Source organism: Gadus macrocephalus, chromosome 9 (genome assembly GCF_031168955.1).
Source record: "Gadus macrocephalus chromosome 9, ASM3116895v1".
Lineage (NCBI taxonomy): Eukaryota > Metazoa > Chordata > Actinopteri > Gadiformes > Gadidae > Gadus > Gadus macrocephalus.
In genome coordinates this window covers 17,210,693-17,231,280 of record NC_082390.1, presented here as the reverse complement: position 1 = coordinate 17,231,280, position 20,588 = coordinate 17,210,693, and the positions used below count along the sequence as shown (strand labels likewise).

At 44.9% G+C, this 20,588-nt stretch overlaps 2 protein-coding genes across 2 annotated transcripts; one reads left to right on the top strand and one right to left on the bottom strand.

Annotated features, from left to right (window-relative positions):
* Positions 1-281: 281 nt before the first annotated feature.
* Positions 282-12,478, top strand: ttc23 (tetratricopeptide repeat domain 23). The gene is made up of 11 exons (XM_060061240.1): positions 282-767; positions 1,031-1,208; positions 1,741-1,864; positions 2,090-2,246; positions 2,524-2,649; positions 7,707-7,878; positions 8,053-8,158; positions 8,519-8,646; positions 8,796-8,945; positions 11,524-11,606; positions 11,897-12,478. Exons 1-11 carry the CDS (start codon positions 718-720, stop codon positions 11,946-11,948), a joined length of 1,326 nt encoding a protein of 441 aa, XP_059917223.1. The 5' UTR covers positions 282-717; the 3' UTR covers positions 11,949-12,478.
* Positions 12,125-20,575, bottom strand: synm (synemin, intermediate filament protein). Its single transcript, XM_060061239.1, has 4 exons — positions 19,591-20,575; positions 18,376-18,500; positions 15,942-16,015; positions 12,125-15,793 (listed from the first exon to the last, which is right to left on the bottom strand). Exons 1-4 carry the CDS (start codon positions 20,389-20,391, stop codon positions 13,755-13,757), a joined length of 3,039 nt encoding a protein of 1,012 aa, XP_059917222.1. The 5' UTR covers positions 20,392-20,575; the 3' UTR covers positions 12,125-13,754.
* Between the last annotated feature and the right edge of the window lie 13 nt (positions 20,576-20,588).

The window sequence follows — 20,588 nt, the reverse complement described above, 5'->3', positions numbered from 1 at the left end:
GATGGGTTAAATTATGCAACTTTTTTTTTTTGCATTAAACAAATTAGTTATCTTTCTTCTCCTTGATAACGCATATACAAAGCCCTTTCATACCATAGCCTCTCTTCCCCTTTAATACGGTTTGAGCCTACTGGGAATTGTTTTTTTAGCTAATATACGAAAGGACACTTGTCCATCAGTTCCAACATCAAAATAAAAAAGTTTTCTGATTACATTAAAGATTTGATAATAATTATTTGGTTTTAGTATACTGACATCTATCGGATGTAAGAGAGAATGACAACGTACAGGATTTATTTTGGCGTGATGGTTGGTAGCAGTAGCATTCGCAGTATAAGTATATTGGCATGCTTTGTAACAACCTTGCAAATTTAATACAATTATCTTGAAGATATTTTTGTGCTATGAAAACACAATTGAAGTGAAAACGGAGGATGGAGGTCTGAGTGTAAGGTCTCTGACGGTAGTGGCTAGTCTTGGTAGGGGTGTTATCAAACTCGCCCTGTGGCTTCCCGCTGCGAACGTGATCAAACACGAAAAGGTTACTATAGTAACAGACACCAGTGTTGCTGCTGCAAACCTCTGAAGAACAGAGCGGATCTTGAACGCGCCTCTCACGTCTGTGTTGTGTTTATGATGTCGGCGTAAACGACGAGGTCTGTTTCAGACAGTCACAAACATGTATGCTTGAGCTTCTGTACACTAAACATTAGGAAGATGGAAGATACTTCATTTAAAAAAACGAAGCAGAAATTGACTGACTATTCGTAAGTATGCCTATGTAATTAATTACCAATCGTTTTGAATTGAGTCAACGTAAGAATACATTCCAACTGTCAGATATTTTGAATCGAGCAAATCCCCAAAATAGTCTGCACGTCACAAAACGCAACATTTCTAGTTCTATATAGAAAGTTAACATACAGCTGTGAGTGCAAGCCTGTGAACCCTTTAGCTACTAGTGACCTAATATGTAATACATGTGCAGGGTTGGCAGCGAGTTGAACGTTGTCTTACTGCTGATTTTTAGATCCACAGAAAGCATAGAAAGCAACGCAGCCACAGACGAGTCTCCCCCTGTCGGTGAAGTGGAGGTCCACAGCCTCCCACACACGGCATCATACACCAGAAGAGAGCGGATGATGCCCCCAGAAGAGAAGCTTGGCTATTTTGAAAGTCGAGCCCAAGCAATGGCTGACAGCCAGCAGGTATATATAGATTGATTACAATGTAAGATAATATAGGCTTCTATTCATGCACCTTAAATCACCTGTATTTCATTTGTAATGGTTACTGTCATACGGCAAACCCCAAATGCTGTCTAGTCTAAATGAAAGCTACCCGGAGACGACTAAGGATGATGGCACTAAACACAGTCACAAAATAAAGGTCCTGTCACCTCTGAAAACAACAATTTGCTGAACGTGATTGAAATGGCGGTGAAGATCACTCTGTATGTCTCAGAGTGATCATCTGATCTATATATCTCTATATGGTCTTTACAATATTAGGTCAATAATAATCTTATTTTGGACGAATGTTAGATGCTTTTTAAGAATTAAATGTACTCATATGAGAAACTGAGTATTTGTTTTCTAATCCCATATGAGGCATGTGTATTGTGTTGATGCGCCTTTACTGGCAAGACAAGTTTCCCTAGACTAGACTATAAAACAACCCAAAAGCAACTTAATTATGACTTGACTTGATAACAGCCAGTGATTACTTGTCTCCTCCCAGTTTGATGCTTGCATCAGAGACCTTGTGCGGTGTGTGGCCCTGGCTAGACTAGCACATGGAGAGAGACACCTCAAGCTAGCCCAAGCCCAAGTTAGGCTGGCTGAGGCTTACCTTCAGTTTAAAGGTACGGTAGCAAGTACAGTCGATTTATGACCAATCACAACAATTAAATAGGCGCAACATAAAAAGCATATATTTATTTGTTTCATATGTAAAGCATCTCTAAGATGCTTTACACATGGAACAAATAAATAAATGCTTTTTAATGGTGGGTGACTTGTGGGTAATCAAATATCAAACCTTTAAACAAAAACAGCAGTGAATAATACCAGCACCATGTTAACTTCAGGTTGGGGAGCGCAGGCCCAAAAGCACTCGTCCCTGGCCATGGATCTGCTCCTCTCTCACCCTGCTCCCATCTGCTCCGATGAAGACGGGCCACTGGTCTTCACATGGCTTCTCCGCAGCGGCCTGGTCCAGGGAGGTGCCTCCATGCTCACAGGCAAATATCCTTTTGGGGTGACAGGCAATTGTATCACCTGGCTAGCCATGAACCTAACCCAGCCTCAACGAGATGAGCAGATTACATTCAGATGAAAACATGCACGATTTTTTTAATTTGATCTTAGATGGCTACTCAAATGAATATCCTATTACAAATGCGATATATCCTTATTTCTATTCAGCTTGACGTTGAGCACTGTTTGATAATTGTTATCCTGAGGGATCAAATCATTTCTATCTAATATTGAACAGCCCAAAGTGGACCTTAACAGTTGTGACCTTGAAGGAAGCAGAGGCCTCTTTCCTGAACACGGGCCGAATCCTAGAGGAGTGTTACTCACAAGGCGGCGTGGACCAGGAGGAGAGGAGCAAGACTGAGCTGAAGATATCCACCGCTCTATCCAGGTACACGGCTTAAATAGCATTCCCAGATTGAAGAGTACTTGCCCTATCAGTGGAGGGGTGGCATTTACATGCATAAATGCTGTAATAGATATCTATCTGTATCAAAATACTGATAACTTGTCAACCTGAACAGTTATCATATATATTTTTGAATATTGTAAGACTTGTGTGCCCTCCTTAAAAGGCTAAAGGTATAAGGATTTCTGGCCTAGTTTAACAAGTGTCTTAGGCCAGAGGACTGGCTTTGGTTTGGGTTACCCGGATCTAGGTTATCCAAACCTTAGTCATTATCATTTGATGGTGAACAATGACCAGGTGTAAGTTGGATAAAGGCACCAAATGATTAGATACTGCGAACCCTTCTCAGCAACCCCCCAGGACCGTCTCTAGGTTTGTGGAACCGGGGACTACTAACACCAGGCCAGAATGACTTTTATCCCCCCAAAAGGAGGGCAGACACACTCAAAAATATATATACAGATAACTGCGCAGGTTGAAATGTTTGTTATGGGTCTCAATACTTTGTTACATAAGTTTTTGAATCCGCTTAATCCTTATAAGTCAAGAGTTTCGGTGACAACTTTCTACCCTTGTTAACTTGGTTGCTCTTATTTTCTGCTCTAAACAAATCAAATCTTACCTAAAGCAGCTTTAAATTAGAGAGCTACTTATTTACTTACTGCCAACAAGCAAGCTTTTGGGCTCGTTGCCAGTGTAGTGCCGGAATCCAACTCGCGTCTCCCCTAACGGCGAATATGCAGAATGTTTTAGATGCATCAATAGTGCCAAAGAAACATACTCCATCAGGTGGAGTACGTGGGTGTCATGGTAGAGGCACCACTACCATGACCTCTAGATGACCCCAGCTGCCTCGCCTCATTCACTTCTGAAGTCAACTCATTGCATCTTTATTTGCACATGGGACACTTTCCTTCCCGCTTCATAGGAATATGTGAATATACTTATTATGAAGAGGTACTAATTTTGCTTAATTTTATTCCCTTATTGCAACATCTCACTTTGTGTGCCTGAATTAATTCATGCCATAACTCCCCCAACCCCAATAGCCAGATATTCAACTATAACTCTTGCATTTTATGGGTAGTTTTTCTGCCTTGATTTGTAGCTCGAATATATATAATTTGCTTGCAAGTGTACCTCATCTAAAAAGACACAAGACACCAATACAGAGAAATCCTGAAGCAGTGAACGCCTGAACTGTAACGAAGCGGAGATAGAAAAGGCGTTAGCATTTCAGCATCGTACCCGAGAGCATCTGTTAGACCGCGCCGCTCTTGGATTCACATCCACCTGCATCTCCCAGCATCCATCCTGGATTTCAAAGATTTGATATACTAATTGGAGAACACTAAAATGCTCTGCTTGGAAGTTGCCTTTAACTTCCAGTAGGGGGTGCTCAAAGCAGTAGTCCTCATCAAGACCACCAGTCAATCCAGGGGAGCCTCTATGAATAATCAGCCTCCCATAGACAAAAAGTCACAAAGTAGTGTTTCAATACTCACGATTTACTCTTTCAGGAGATGTTGAAATCTTGCTCCTGCTGAGGGACATAGCCATGACGATATGCTACAGACTGTGTCAAATTAAGGATAAAGGTGATCAAATACAATAAATCATGGACTGAGGAAACTAGTGAAACAAACAAATACTGATACATAATCCATGGTATTTCTAGGACTATCTCACTCTGAAAATGAAAAACACAAATTACACTTTAGTGCATTGTCAACATGAGAATTTGGATTTCCTTAAAGTCATGAAAATCTGTTTTGAAGTAATAACTACGATTTTGAGGTCCAGCATGAGCCCTGGCTGGCAAGATGGCTCTGCTACAGGCAGGTAAACCCGCCTCGGCACGAATCATTAACTGGTAAACACATTAGCGCAATCAATATCGGCAAAGCTATACGTTAAACAACTTTCGAGTTTGTCGAACGTTGTAACCAAGGTCACACGTGTGTGTGTCTTAATATTGGAGTGCATGAAAGAGTGACTTGATTAATTGCCAATTATGAGTCTGAACAACCTGTGATTGGCTGTGAACCAGAATAGTTTTTTAATCTTTTGGTTGCCAACGTTATAGTAGGCTAAAGTAGGCCAAGATCTTTATATTATTTAATACAATATTTAATAACCGGATTTGTATTCCCCATCTCCCAAATGCTTATAGTCAAGTCAATCTTTAGGGCTGGATATGAATCTCAAAGTTTCTACCTTAATCAAATAAAATATTAGGCCTATCAAACCCAATTTGAAACAGTAAGTTATCAAACAAAAATGTAGGTTATTTATTTGAGACTTAGCTGTGCCACGTTGTAGATATTATCATTCCATCCAAAAGATTCCAGACAAAATACTCATCAATGCTGGAACATTTGATCAGGAACATATGTAATTACTATGATAAGTTATTTTCGGGTATGTATTGTTGGTGACATCCATCTCTTCTGCTGTTCGCTGTCTGAGGAAACCTTCTATCAAATGCATCGTAAGCACATCCTAGGGTGTAGGGAGGTGTGTGTGTCCACTGTTCACACACATTTATGTGTATTTGCTGAATGGGCGACAAATATATGCATTAGAACCTGATTTACCTTGGGAAGAGAGGGTTTCCACATAAAATTCAATGCTACTGTCATCAAAATCTTTCCAAAAGATACGTTGTTTACCTGGATGTCAATGTAGTCGAAGATGCCTGTTTGCCCACAAGATGGCGACATTTTCAAGCAAACCAAAAAGAGTAAGTTTTAACATAGCCTAAATGTTTATTAATTGCCACCATGAAGATCTAAAAACTCATTATTCGTAACATGCTTTAAGGTGCTACAAAGGTTTCTGCAGGAAATTGGAAGTGCTGCTGGATGAAATATCCTTTACATGAGAACCCTTTTAGTGTTTTCTGCTGTTGCTGTGTTCCTTCTTCTCTTGTGAATTCATTGTAAGTTGTTTCCTCTGAGTCTCATAGCCCAAGCCCAAAGCTCGCTCTCTGCTGCACGCTTTGTTTTGACTCCCTTTACTCTCCCCTCCTTTCATCACCATCTGATCTTAAGTTCCACGGGCCAACCTTAAAATAAAACTTGGCTTACTGGCTTACAGCTTCGGCCAATTGATTAGATTTCCAGAGCTACAGAGAAGAGTGTTTGGAAAAAGCCTGTACGTAGAACAATACGCCAGTAACACAATATATATTTGAAATGCTGAAAGCTGCACAATGTACAGCATACTTTAAGTGAACATAACATAGTATAAACCAGCAGTCGTAGTACACGTGACGTGTCTTAGACCAGTGCATATTTGATTCACTCTGTAGTAAATAATCCTCCCTTCGCGTCAAGTTCAATCTCTAAGTGCTTGTTGACTTGCTATTGGTAATTGGAATAATGTGCAGACTCTGGCTGGCCTGTAAGCTTTGTAAATCTCTGCCAGTGAAGCGGTGAGTCATACGCTGGCAGGGTCCCAGAGACCTGTCAGTCAACACTGTTGTGATGGGGAGGGGACGCCCCCCCCCACTGGAGCCTGCTGGGGCCCTCCTCCCACATGGATCAGGTTTAACATCACAACTCCTTACTGAAAGATGGACATCACATTTGAGTGTTTCATTTGAACGTACATTTATCCATCGGCAACTGCCTCCTTTCAAGGTGTTAGAGGAATCATAGTTATACGTGGTAGTTTGTTACACATGATTGAGGCTTTTTTTTTTCTATTTTTTATTCCACAGTGACGGCAACAATGGTGAGAGCTACAGAGGGTGATATCGCCCTTACAGCTTGTGGCAATATGTACATCTTTAAGGTTATTATCTTCCTGCCAGCCGACTCTGAAATCAGTTTAAGCTGGTCCTGTTCCCTCAGTTTCCGTTAGTGTGGGAAGGATGTCGGGTAAATAGGAGGATAGAAGGCCATTGTCTGTAGGTCTGCTATGGGCAGCCTCAGGAAACACTGAAGCATAGTGCTGGTGCATGCCGTGCTGCTGTAAATCTCACACAGTCTCCGCTGGCTGCAACAAGGCATGATGGGATGGCATGTATTTTTCATGGAGGACGGAATGCTAATGGTTTCGGCCGGGTTTCTCTCTCTATGGCCACACGCCTAGACGAACCAGGCATGTGTTGCGAGCGACCATCTCTTCATTGCACGTGTGGAGAGATTGATTTAGGAAAAGGGGGGAGTGGTGTCTCCCGGGCTGCGTGACAACCCTCTTAGCTGCAGATGGAATGGGTGTGAAGCAAGTGCTGGTGCCCTCGGATGACAAAAAGCCAGCAGTAGAGTGTAGATCTGAATTCATTATAGAGAACCGTGAGGTGGCTGGCGTCCTCCGGGGACTCTGAGCTTTCAGCACGTGAGCAAGATGGAGCCTGTCTCCTGGCCGAGGATCTCTGGGTCATCCGTTTGTCCGGCAATTCGCCCCTCCTTCCCGCTCTCACAAGGTCTAATGGTCCTTTTAAGTGGTATGCCATACATTAAGGTTTTAATGTTTATATTCTCGGACCAGCTTGGCAAAGCTGCAAACCATAATATATATTTGTGGTTTGTGGAACGTAAGTGCTCTGTTGTTTCTCTGCTTGACGCACATCAGGGTGATCTGATTACTGACCTTGTTTGCCTTGTCCACTGTGTTAGACCGATTAAACGAAAATAACAACCAGTTTTGTGCAGTTGCTTGGTACTCTGTTGGGAGTTGGAGTTCAGCAGGTCACAGAGTCCTTATTATTGAGCAGCAGCAAATCTCCAGACACCAGACAGACACTACAGGAGGCCGATGAAATGTTGGATGCGGCCATGGATAACAACATGGCTAACCCTTTCTCTATTACAGGCCACACTGTGTGGGTTTCACTGGCAGTCACACCGGCCAAATCCTGCTCCTAAGTTCCTGGGGTTCAGAGTATCTCCGGAGATCTTAAGAAAGGCTGGCTGCTTAGCACCGCTAAGATGGACCGAGCGCTATGTCCATAATCTAGGGGACACAGATCTGAATAACTCCTGGTCTGAATCCATGGCTTATCTCCTGTCTCTTCGCTGTCTGCTCTGAAGGTTGTACCAGAGACAGCGCCGGCCACTGGAAGCCCTAGCTCAGTGTGAGAGGTCTCTGCAGCTGCTGGGCGACCGGGGGGACCCCGGGGAGACCTGCTCCGTCTACAGGGACATGGCGGCCATCGAAGAGTCCCGGGGCAGTTTGGACCGGGCCGTAGAGCATCTCACCAAGGCAAGGAGCCACACGTGACCCACACACAAACAGACCCAATGTTATCCACATATTAACACGTGAATGGTTTCATGAGCTTAAGCTTTAGTATGTTGGTTATGCGAGTTGCTGTTGTGATCTGAGTATGATGGAGGGTGATCTCTGGGCTTATTTCCATGCTGGCGTTTCCGCTAGGCTCATGCCATTGCTGTGAGTCAGAGCCCGGGGGGGCTAGACAGAGCACACATCGCTCACAAGCTGGCCGTGGTCCACTCCTCTGCAGCCGGGCCCAGCCACAACGGTGAGTCTATTCGCGGAGCAGCGGACCATTGGCTCGTTAGGTTTGACCCCCCCCCCCGCTGGGAGCCTACATGTTGGGGCTGAGGTTCACCTGATATGAACCCCATTGGTTATAATGACAGGTGAAGGGCTGTAATTCAACACTGCATCACGTCAGTGATTTCAACTAGTTTCTTCACTCACGTCTAATGACGTCACCGGATCTAGCTAAGAGGATGGATTGCTAATAGGAGGGTTTTGGTTTGAGAATTCAGCACAGACAGTCATCCAATGAGATTCTCTTTATTACATGAAATGAAATCAAAAGTCAAAGTAAATCAAATGAATGATTGGTAATATGTTTCCTCCCGTCTGGCACCAGAGTCTGCAGCTCTCTACTTTGAGGAGAGTCTGGATGTCTACAGGGACGCAGCCGGGACACAGGACCCCACCTTTCTCACCGCCCAGGATGACTACTGTCGCTTTCTCCTGATCGACGGACAGAAGGAGGTGCCCCCCCCCCCCACCCACCCACCCCACTCGTCCACACACACACACCTGATTCACTTCGCCATCTGCTAATGTGTTTTTGCTAACTGTGTGTGTGTGTGTGTGTGTGTGTGTGTGTGCGTGTGCGTGTGCGTGTGCGTGTGTGCCAGAGATGTGTGGAGGTCCAGAAGGCGTCGCTGGCTCCTAAGCGCTGTGTGTTTGGGGAGTGGAGCGCCGAGGTGGCAGACAGCATGCAGCTGATTGGCGGGGTGCAGATGACCCAGGGCCTCATCCGACCGGCCCACCGGACCCTGAGGAAGGTACTCATACCAGAACCCCCCCGCTATGCAACCCAGCACCGCCCAGGACAAACCTGTTGGCTACTAGTCATGACGTTCCCGGTTTCGGTTACGCCCCCTTGAGCCTAGTTGGCTCCTCGATGCCTGTGATCAGCTGGATAAAAGCCCCTCGTTAAGGCTACACCCTCAATAGAGTAGACTGTTTACCTACCGAAGACCAAAACACGGCATTGACCTTTTCTTTTTTAGCCACACTATTTTTAGAGGCACTTATTAGCAAGATTATTATGAACAAGATAGCCCAGTAACAGGCAGGTTTGCACACACGCACGTGCGAACACACACGCACGCGCACACGCAGACACACACACACACACACACACACACACACACACACACACACACACACACACACACACACACACACACACACACACACACACACACACACACACACACACACAGAGTCCCTCTTGTGTTGGGAAGATCTATTTCCACTGTGGTCTCTGGGGCTCGGTGCAGTCAAAAGCAGCATGCTAATTCTAGCGGACGCAGCTCAGGCTGTTGGGGGGCCGTGCTGGCCGGTGTAAAATATCACACAGAACGACTCTGTGGCTTCCCCTGTTTGGACAGAGGCAGGCAGCTGGTCCTCACAACACTGAGCGTCAGGAGAGCGGAACTACGGGATCTGGTTTCAACCGGGGAGATCCGGATTACCATCACACTGCCGGGAACCCTTTTCTGTTAACTTCTGTTAGCAAAAAAATCACTATCTTCAAGATCGGGTCCATGCTTATGCGAATACATATCCGTCATAGGTTTAACTGAGTTCAGGGAAGTGTAGGGCTAGGGTGTTCAAGTCCCAGCTGAATGGCTTGCTCCCCAGTCTGCAGCACACCTGAGCCATCCTAGAGCAAGATATCTCACTCCCACCTGTCCCCTAAACACCTGTTTCACCAGGAGTCACTATGGATTAAAGCGTCTGCTGATTGACTAAATAAGCCGCTGAGATAGTGCTTACCCTCAGCATCTGTTAGTGTTTTACCGCTTACTACACTCTCGATAGGAATCCTGTTTGTTCTTCGTACTTATATAATGGATGAGTCATGTTCTCTATGACGTGTGTTTCTCCTCCTGGGCTCCAGAGCTCGGTCCCTGCAGCAGCCAAGTCCTCTCAAATGCCCCAGTAATCAGCAACGGAGGGGCTTTCTGTGCCGCCCTCTGCATGTGGAGGGCTCTGGTTGCCGTGTATTTGTTGTTGTTGTATCTAGGTACAGAGATACAAGCGGGGTGCATCGGAGGTTTCAGCACTCTCTCTCTCTCTGTACTCTGCCTTGTGTGCCTTGCCAATCCCTCTCTGTGAAGTATATCGCTGATAAACAGCAGATGTGTCGGGTCAGGGTGTTCCATGCTCGGGCTTGACGATGTTGTTACTTTGAGGGATGTTAATATGTTCCACTCGTATGTTGAAGGATGCACTCTTCTGCAGCATTTAGTTGTTTTAAGGTCTCTCCAGCATAGTGAAGGCCTGGTTCTCTCTCTCTCTCTCTCACACTCACACTCACACTCACACACACACACACACACACACACACACACATACGCATACACACACACACACACACGTTTTCTCAGAGTGAGAGCCAATTTAAGAACAATGGAATACACACAGACCTGACATTTTCCTCCTCACTTGGTGCTTTTGGAAGGAAAAAAATTGTCTTCCATTACATCAACCCTAGCAACCGTGAAAACATCCAACAGGCCAGATGGATGTGTTCCAGTATCAACGGATCCAAAACAGGGGGAAACACTGAGCTCTCTATTTTGATGGCTGGAAAAGAACTGCAAATGGCTGCAAATGTTTGGGTAGCCTAGAGCATCACTGTTGATAACTCACTATGGGTTTGCTAAACGTTTAAAACTCCTCCACTGGTCAGAGAGAAGGAACTGGGTACTCCCCCACTGGTCAGAGAGAAGGAAACTGGTTTCTCCCCCACTGGTCAGAGAGAAGGAACTTGTTTCTCCCCCACTGGTCAGAGAGAAGGAACTTGTTTCTCCCCCACTGGTCAGAGAGAAGGAATTGGGTACTCCTCGACTGGTCAGAGAGAAGGAACTGGTTTCTCCCCCACTGGTCAGAGAGAAGGAACTGGGTACTCCTCCACTGGTCAGAGAGAAGGAACTGGTTTCTCCCCCACTGGTCAGAGAGAAGGAACTGGTTTCTCCCCCACTGGTCAGAGAGAAGGAACTGGGTACTCCTCCACTGGTCAGAGAGAAGGAACTGGTCGCTACTCCACTGGTCAGAAGAAGGAACTGGTATCTCCTACACTGGTCAGAGAGAAGGAACTGGTTTCTCCTACACTGGTCAGAGAGAAGGAACTGGTTTCTCCCCCACTGGACTGAGATAACTGTGGTGCCGGGGGGCTTACATGTCTAGGCCTGAAAGACACAATAAATGATACCCCAGCACCACCCAATCCCTTCAGCGGTCAACACATGTTATGTGAAGCCCACTCTGGGATTGCTACAGGGGTATTTTGGTCTATCCTCATGCATCATCATGGGAACTGACCTTCTGTTTCTTTCGTGGCTGTTTTAGTGTCTGGAGATCCAGAATATCATCTTCGGCCCTCAGCATAAGAAGACGAAAGCCACGCAGAAAACGGTGGACATGCTGGCAAGGTACTTTGATAATGAAACGTGTTTCATGTTTTAATGGGACGTTTATGAAGCCTATCGTGAAGGTCAGGATAGCGGGCTGACTGAGAGAGGGGGGGGGGGGGGGGGGGAGTGACGTGGAGGAATTGAAAGAGCCTGTTGGTGAATGCTAATATGTAGCGTAAAAGTAGACCGTGTTGGGTCAGGTGGTCTTTCTCCTGGGCCTGACAGCATCTCATTCTGGCTGCTTTAAACTTGGGGGGGGGGGGGGGGGAGAGGATTACATCATATTTGTTTTCTCTGTACTCCTCCAGGGCACCGGAGGTGGTCAACAGGCAGTTGAGACGGAGCACTGCAGTTTCATGACACAAGCCATCAGCCGCTTGGAGACCGAGCCGGGCACAATATATATAAATATTCCATGTTTATTTTCTATTGGTAGAAAAGAGCTTGTCCGGGCACAAGAAACAGCATTTCATAGTTATACAATGGAGAAGATGTGGAGTTTGTTGAAAGAGCTACAATAAAGGAGCACTTCAAACTGTAACTTTACATTTTTATTTGCTTTCAAAGCACAGATAGAAGAAGTTTTATACTTTTCTCTCTAATCATTTCAATAATTGATACAGTAAATGGGTTACTAAAGCATTCACATTAACAGTGATACACATGCTTTACATGCTGCTTTATTCTGTTTGTTTGTTCAAACGTCAGCAATAGCAACATTTCCAGATTATACAGCACTGAAATGGCATTGCATTTTAAATGAAAACACAAATAACTCTCCCGTTTGTTCATTATAGCATTTTGTTTAATGTCAAATATTGTTACGTTTGTTGGCACTAGAATGCAAAACATCCCTTTACAGCAATAAAATATCCTTTAAAGCAATGGTATGTCAATGGTGTGTCAAATGGATCGAAACAGCAAATTAACCCTACCGTGGGATTTTTTCCTTTTCAGTTCCACATAATCCCTAACTAGAGTTCTGTGAAGTTCATGATCATGATGCAGCTAAGTAAAATCAAAACACATTGCTATAATAGAGGAGAATGGTGAGTTCATGACATGAAATACATAAAACTAAATGGAAGCCACAGCTTGTCTCTTTGCTAATTGATCCTCTGTTAATCCAGGAATAACCATAAGGGTGAAACAAACACCTATCATAGTGACAGTGAACCCCAACACACACTTCAGCAGACACACGTCAAAGCATTCCATCACCATATAAAGTGAAAGTGCCACTCAAAACTGCTTCAGAAATTAATTAATGTGTTGTCATCCATCAACCTTCTGTAATCAACCCACGGGCTCTTCAAACACTTTCTCATGTTTTTCCATGATATCTGTTTTTTGTACTCTTTTAAACTAAGTTGAATCAATATTTAGACCAAATTGTTATAGAAGAGCGATGTTTTTATTTGACAGCAAAGGTAGGAGCATCCTCTTTAATAATTGTCTTTAACAGATCAATGCCTCTCCTGCACAACTATTCCCTTTCAGTCTTATAATCAGTGATATAATTATATAATCATACGAAAATGGATAAATCCCTGGCTTGTTTGTCAATAGTTTAGTATGATCTGCATCCGAGCTCATAACTATCCATTAAGTAACGTCAATGTCAAGCAAATAGGTTAGTACAAAAATAAAAATGTCTAGTGAGCGTTTATCATTAAAAGAAGACCAGAAGCTACAAAGACTAACAACTATGAACGGTGATTATATTGATCATATTATGGTAACTGCAAGCATATAAATCAGTTTGCCTACAGTGTTCAAGGTAATGTAAGGCATTAACTTGTGTGCCTTATTATTGTGATTATTACAGAAAAATACCTTATCATGTAATCAATATCTCTTCAACTATCAACTACCAAACATGTCTTAAAGTAGTTGATAGTAAGTTGATTATATGTGTCCGGGTCAACGGTACAATTAAATGTATGTTACGATGAAAGCACAGCAGTAAGAGCACTAGTTCCAATTACAGCACTAGTCAAACAAGGATGAATTGTATCCTTGTATGACTAGTGAACTAAATTCTACTGAATTGTAAAAAATAAAATAGGGTAAGTATCCATGATAATTTGATGGAGTATTAATTATTGGAAGCATATTAAAATAGAAATCGCCTGTCAAATAAAAGAGATGCATCAAATCTATTTTTTAATCGTCTGTTGAGCTTTCAAGATATACTGTTGCAACTTTCTTTTCATGAGAAATCTCGATAGGACTAGTCAGCATGTGCGAGTGCAGCATATGGCCTGAGCTCGTCTGATCTACCTCCTTCTGGAAGGTGAAGGACCTCTCTTCCGGCCCCAGCTTGATGTACCTCTCGGTTGTTTGGGTCACAGATCCTCCCATAGCAGCCATGTCCTCCGGTCCTCCAGCGTGTCCGCTCTGCTGCTCTTCAGACATCTGGAAGCTGTACCCCTGGGCGCCGCCCTGCGTGAGGAGTGCCTGCAGCCCGGGGTTAGAGGCCTGGAGGGAGGCCAGTATCTGTTCCTCGGAGAGATCCCCCTCTTCCTCCTCCAGCAGCCCCGACTCGGCCAGGCTCTGAGAGATGTTTAGCTCTGCCGTGATCGTCATGGAGCCGTCCTCTTTGGTGTGCTGTACTCTTTTGACGTCCACTGACATATTCTGAGGGCTTTCCCTACTGAGTCGTGTGAAGTAAGCCAGTTCTTCCTTCAGGGGCCCCGACACTGAGTCCTGTAGGCTATCCAGGGCCCCCTCTAGCTGTTCCTTTGGGTCCAGGGACTCCTCCTTCAGGAACCCCAGCACCTCGTCTTGCACCGTGGGTGAGACCTGCACTTCCTCTTCAATGATGCATTCTGGGAAGCGCTCTTTGACATAGGAGCCATTCGGTGACATTAACCTCGACAGTTCGTATTCCTCAACTTCCTCGGCAATCATTCCTTGCTGCGCAAGCCCTTCATCTTGATAATATCTCTCATCGGATAGATCCTCAAGGTTTGCATAATGGCCATAGGACCCTATCCCAAGTCCCTCGTCGAGTTCGGAAAGGTTTTCATCAGGTGTTGAAACAAAATACTCTTGAGACCCTTCGTCATGGCCGTAGTACGGCGAATCAGTCTCCTTGGAGCTCCTGGAGAATTCGTCACCCTGTATGAATTCAACCGTGCCTGTGTTGCTGATGTTCGATGTATGACAGTCAGCTTGTTGCCTTTTTTCGACATCACAAGGAGCAACCTCTATGTCTTCGACCTGACAGTACGTCACAGAGGAGTCCTGCTCTGCGTCATTACGGTCATCCACCAAGGGCGTCTCCATGATCTGGATATTGATTGACTTGTTGGCCATGCCCTCGTCCCTCCGCAGGCCGCTCAGCAGCTCTTGGATCATGCTTCCTGTGGGCGTGCCCTGGATGTCCTCCAGCGATATGGTCGTCTCTCCTCCACCGAGGAGCGCGTCCAGAGCAAAGTCCTGGGAGAGGTCGAGCTCCTCCTCCACCTTAGACTCCAGTATGATCTGCGTCTTCGTGGAGCCATCCTCCTGCTCCGTCTTCTCCACATGGTAGGTCAGGGGAGAGTCCCCCGCTGGGCTCCCTCTGGGATCCATGCCTGCAGGGCGCATCACTTGGCTGATGATGTCCTCCATGGTCACGCTGTCCAGAAGCTTTTTCTCGCTTGAATCCACCATCAAATCTTTCCCACGTTTTCCCTTCAAATCGCCTTCACTCACACATACTCTTTCCTCCATTTCATCTCTTACTTTCTTTTCGCCTTCCGTCTCTGCGGTAACGTCGCCTCTCACCATTGGTGATACCGTTCTCATTGATTCTGAGGCTTCCGTGTTGGAGACCACAGGGCTCAGTGTTTTCTCGACCTGAGTAACCGTTTGGACTCTAACAATCTGTTCTTCCTTTGCCTTTCTCCCAATGGCCCGACTACTCTGCTCATCATCCTTGGCTGCGGGTTTGGAGGGTGTGGCTGCAGCAGTAGCTGCTGTAGATGTTTCAACTCGGGCTTTATTGAATGAGAGCATGTCCCTCCTGGCTGCAGGACTTTGATGCTGGCCCCGGGGGGAGACGGAGATAGGGATGACCCTGGAGGGACTCATGGATCCAGAGGCGGGCCCAGGCGATCTCCTAAGGGTGGAAGCGAGCTCCGTGTACCTGACATCTAGATGCTGTCTGGTGGAGGGGCCTGCTCTCTGGGTGTAGGGGAGAGAAGGCCTCTTGATTTCTGGGACATGGAAGGAACACAATATGAATGTACAAATATTGTCAAATTACAATCTAGCTATGATCCAGCCATTTTCTAAAAGATGAAAATATAATATATAACAACAATACTAACTTAATAATTAGCATTATAATGTGTGACACAGTACCTATTATTCTTTCTCTTTGATTCCCCATTCTGTGCGTCTCTTGCACATCTCCTCTATTGGCTTCGAGGAGAGACCTGAGCAAGCAAAACAACAAAGTTATTCAAGCCAAGGGTAAAACACTTCATTTCAAAGTATTTTTAGTTAACCCCCTGCCTTTAGAACGAACTTATGTTTGAATACCCCTGTGTTAAACATAGTTGAAAGCAGATACCTTACAAGATGATTCAAATCATTCAGCTCTGCCATCTCAAAGCACAAGCCTTGAACATAGAACACATGAGGCTGACATGAGGACCCCGGGGAACGGGCTGCACAGGGGTCAAACGTACCATTGAATCCAAACAAAAAAACGAATCAAAACGCCATACGCATAATTACCTGAACAATTATTTGGAAAATCTGTTCATATTTCCCTTGGCCGTATTCCAACCCAACTCAATTCCTGCGAGAGCAAGTGTCCTTCAAAAGGAACCAGCCCCTCTTGGGGAGCGTGGTAAAAGAGCAAACTAAAAATAACAACCGAGGTGCTTTTTCTCTGCATGCTCCGCTGCTTTGCTGTGATTCTGAAAGCACGGCTCATGACTCCGGGGTTAGCTTCTGCTCTGTCTGCATGGAGACATTCCACCTATTTCAAATATGCAAAACAAAGACCTGCTGCCATGGACCAACTGGCCATATACAGACATGTTGCAGCATTTTATTAGCCTTTTAAAATCATCGCTGTCCTCCCTCTCACTGACATGTCATTTGGGATAAGACTTTAGGATGAATACATTTCTTATAGCAGTTAGCCAGTATGAAATTACTGCCATAAAAGGTAAAAGTGTATTAGCTGTTGTTCTAGCCAGCTACAAGCTAATAAACAAATAAGAGGAGAGGGAGGCCTTCTCATAGCCTAGAGGAGGACCAGCAGCTGAAACATTAATAGACCACTGAGGGATTTTAACTGATGCCGTGACATGTCTTTACACAAACAATTATAGGCTACTAAGCAGATAAATATATAAATGAACGTTTCAACTGGAATTCCATTTTGAAATGGTTTTACGCAACCAAAACAAGTGCACATTTATGAAAAATACATTGCAGTTTTATAGGAAAATTTGGTTGATAGTTCAACCGATATCTATACTCTTTCACCACTGTTGCATAGAAAAAAAGTGTCATTTCCAATTAGGGGTGGGAATCTCTTGGCACCTCAGATTCAGAGGTCAACGATTCGATTCTAAAACGATTATTGATGCATCTCGAAGCAATTTTTTTTCAATGTACATTTCCATGTGGGATTTTCAAAAATACATCTGAATTTGCTACTCAGAGTTTGCTACTCACTTCCTACTTTTGTGATGATCATTAAAGAAAACAACAGATTAATTACCGTATCTAATATTTTATTAGAGAAAAAGCTTTTGTCACAAATGACTTTCTATGAACAACGCAATAATCAATGCAGCTTGTATTACAACACACTATGGAAGTAGGTAAAAAAATAAAGAGATTTCGTTCCTTTCTTTCCTATGTCATTAAAGAAAAAGCTGCTCTTAGTCAATTATAAGAATAAGAACTTGTTTGTTGTTCTTGTGTCTGGCTGTGAGTTTGCGTGTAGGCTGAATCGCAATCGCGTCCAGACAAATCAGATTGGCCAATACACATTGAAGATAAATTAAATTAATTATCCCTCTCTGTCGAACAGAATGTTGCAGGAGGCGAACAAATTTAATTAAAAAATAAATCACCAGATTTGGACATTGGGGAAATATTTTGTTGAGTTATTCATTATCAATATCCTTCTAATAAAATTATTATTTTCAAAAGAACCAACAATACACATATTGGAAGACACGGAGCTGCTGAGCTGCATTTGTTGACAGAATCCCCAGGTCTATATCTATACAAAGAGTAACCATCTAGTGGACATTATGAGAACTGCAGCTAAGGCCCTTCCATGGCTTCAAGACCCAGGACGTATGCTGTTGGGTTTGGATCATCACTACCATCCACCCTTCCTCCTCTCCTTCACTTGTTTACAATGAACACGCTCAAAAAGTCAACTACCAGGGTAAGTGTGGGTTTGAGGTGGTTGGGGTGTAGTTGAGGGGATTGGGGTGTAGTTGAGGGGATTGGGGTGTAGTTGAGGGGATTGGGGTGTAGTTGAGGGGATTGGGGTGTAGTTGAGGGGATTGGGGTGTAGTTGACGGGGTGGGGGGGAGTGGGTTTGAGGGGGTGTGGGTGTGGTTGAAGGGGTGGGGGTATGGTTGAGGGGGTGGTTGCCCCGTCGAGATCTGCCTTTTCTTCACATCAAAGCGCTAAATCGTCATCATTACCTCAAGTCGAGTTAGAGTCCACAGTTCATCGGGCCAACAGCCCCCCTGTCCCTCAGATACCCCCATGGCGTGGGACCCCTTCCTGAGATGCATTGTAACCGCAGGCTCACCTGTAGGCTGCCACCTCCATGCCCAGGTCCATCTTGACCCGCAGCAGCTGCTGATGGTCCCACAGCTTTGCCTCCATGCTGTCGGCCAGCATGTTGCGTTCGTGCTCCAGCTCCTCAATGGTGCTCTAAAAAATACCACAGAGGCACCCAACTGCGCTTTAGTCTGGCCCACTATGGCTGTCTTAAAATGTGATGGGCTGGTTAGTCCTGGTTTATCCACTTCACTAGGCTGGAGGTGGTGTTTTTGGAATGTATGCTACTGTGTGTAGTTTAAGCCTTGTGCTTAAACATTCTGTTGAGTCTTGCTCCCAGATCACATTGCTACGGAGCCCAGGAGGTGACATGGGAGTCCGATTTACTTAAAGCGTGCCTGTGACTTACTGAAGCGCGCGTTTGATTTACTTAAAGTGCCCGTGCGAGATATAAAACACATGCATGCTTTATAAGAAAACTACTCCTTTGACACCTCCGGGGCTCCGGACAATGCCTAGCACTTTCTGTCTGAAACTAAAAGGTTGCATTAATAGAGATGAACCAAGCGTGGTTATTCATAGTAATTCCGGCTTAAACCAAGCCAAGCCCTGATGGCAATTTCAATTGGATGCACTCATATAATGTGATGGTCCAGTTTTGAACTATGCAAAATAACAGTCGAAAGGTAATCAAAGGTGATCTTTAACACAGGGGCAGTCACGTGGACATGCTGTTAAAATGCAGCGGTTGAGCGTCCTGCTTGGCGCCATAAATAGAATGGTAATAAGGATTAGTGGATCTGGACACTAATTGGTTTAAATGTCTGGCAATGCTGACTGCCATGCTGTGCTGTGCTGTGGATTAAATTTGGAAATGTTGTTATGCCGTCATTGTTGATACTACAATAGCACGTGTCCCGTTTCGAGATGCAGGAGCTTATTTGATCCATGGTTGGTGAAGTAGAATAGTGTGCAATCAGAAGCGCACACAAACAACCATCTCACCCACGGCCCTAGATGCTGACGTTTAGCAGACATTGTGGGCGGGGCTCATGGTGGATTATCCAATGATGGGGTCAAAAAACACTTAGGCCTACTACACATAATTCAAGTCGTGTAAACTGTGCTCTTGCTTTACTCGTCGTCAATACTACACATACCACTATGCTTAAAGAATAGAAGAAAGACCACAACTAACTTAACAAAACAAAACAGAGGATTCAGTACGATTTGGTCTCCCTACCTGGTAGTCGCTCAATTCCATCCGGAATCTTTCCTGCATGTGCCCAAGTTGTTCTTCAAGATGGACTTGAATTTGACTTTGCTTGTGCGCTTCTATGCGTAATTTGTCAAAATCTGCTGCATAAAGCATCTTCTCCTTTTGGAGATCGTCGAGCATCGCCCTGTCTGATTGAATTGATTGCTCAATTTCTTCTACTTGGTGTTGATACATTTCAAAAGTGTCCATCCATCCTTCCGACACACTACGAGCGAACTGTTGCACCTCTTCCGGAGAGACCACCGGTCCACCTTCTTGGTGATACCGGGTCATGATGGGGACCACCCGTGAATCCAGCTGGCGGCGGAGGTGTGCAGTTTCTTGTCTGTGTTTTTCCTCCAAATGTTCATATTCGTTCTCCAGTTGAAATAAACGCTGCTCGAGGGCAACGTGGGATTCGTTGCCGTGTCGAAGCTCTTTCTCGCAGCCCTTTAACGCACCCCCTATGTCCTGGCACACCTCAGTCTCCTCCCGGCGCAGAGACTGCACCGTCTGGACCTCCCGCCATAGCCTCTCCCGCTCCATCTCAGCCTGGGACTTCTCAAAGGACAGCTGCCCCACCATTCTCCTCAATTCGCGCATCTCGCTCATGTAGCCTTTTTCCAGACCCGCCGTCCTCGCCTGCCGAAGTGTATTTATTTCTGTGATGAGGCATGAGTTTTCATCCTCCAGTTGTTTGGTTCTGCACAAGTATTGAGAAAGTCTGTCGTTGAGCTCCTGCAATTGATGCTTTTCGCTCTCAAACGTTCTCCCGAAACGCTGCATTTTGTTTTGTAGTCAAGGAGTTCCTCTTAAAAGTTTAAAGAATCGTCACTGCTTAAACAAGGCTTAAGACCGTATGACCTGGTTGAGTTTGTAGAAAGAACTGAGATGAAATGTGAAATAACTAGCCTATACCTACCTAGGACAAGTGCAGAGGGCGGATCCTCGTTTCAAGCTGTTTTCTTGGCAGGCGTAGCTCT

Excerpts from the sequence above, each read along its gene's own strand:
- ttc23 (XM_060061240.1), top strand. The coding sequence starts at position 718 with ATGGAAGATACTTCATTTAAAAAAACGAAGCAGAAATTGACTGACTAT. Across the intron at positions 2,247-2,523 it reads GCCTCCATGCTCACAGGCAA|CTTGAAGGAAGCAGAGGCCT; the intron begins ATATCCTTTTGG and ends AACAGTTGTGAC. Across the intron at positions 7,879-8,052 it reads CCGTAGAGCATCTCACCAAG|GCTCATGCCATTGCTGTGAG; the intron begins GCAAGGAGCCAC and ends CGTTTCCGCTAG.
- synm (XM_060061239.1), bottom strand. The coding sequence starts at position 20,391 with ATGCAGCGTTTCGGGAGAACGTTTGAGAGCGAAAAGCATCAATTGCAG. Across the intron at positions 16,016-18,375 it reads ATGGAGGTGGCAGCCTACAG|GTCTCTCCTCGAAGCCAATA; the intron begins GTGAGCCTGCGG and ends TTGCTTGCTCAG. Across the intron at positions 15,794-15,941 it reads TCAAAGAGAAAGAATAATAG|AAATCAAGAGGCCTTCTCTC; the intron begins GTACTGTGTCAC and ends TCCATGTCCCAG.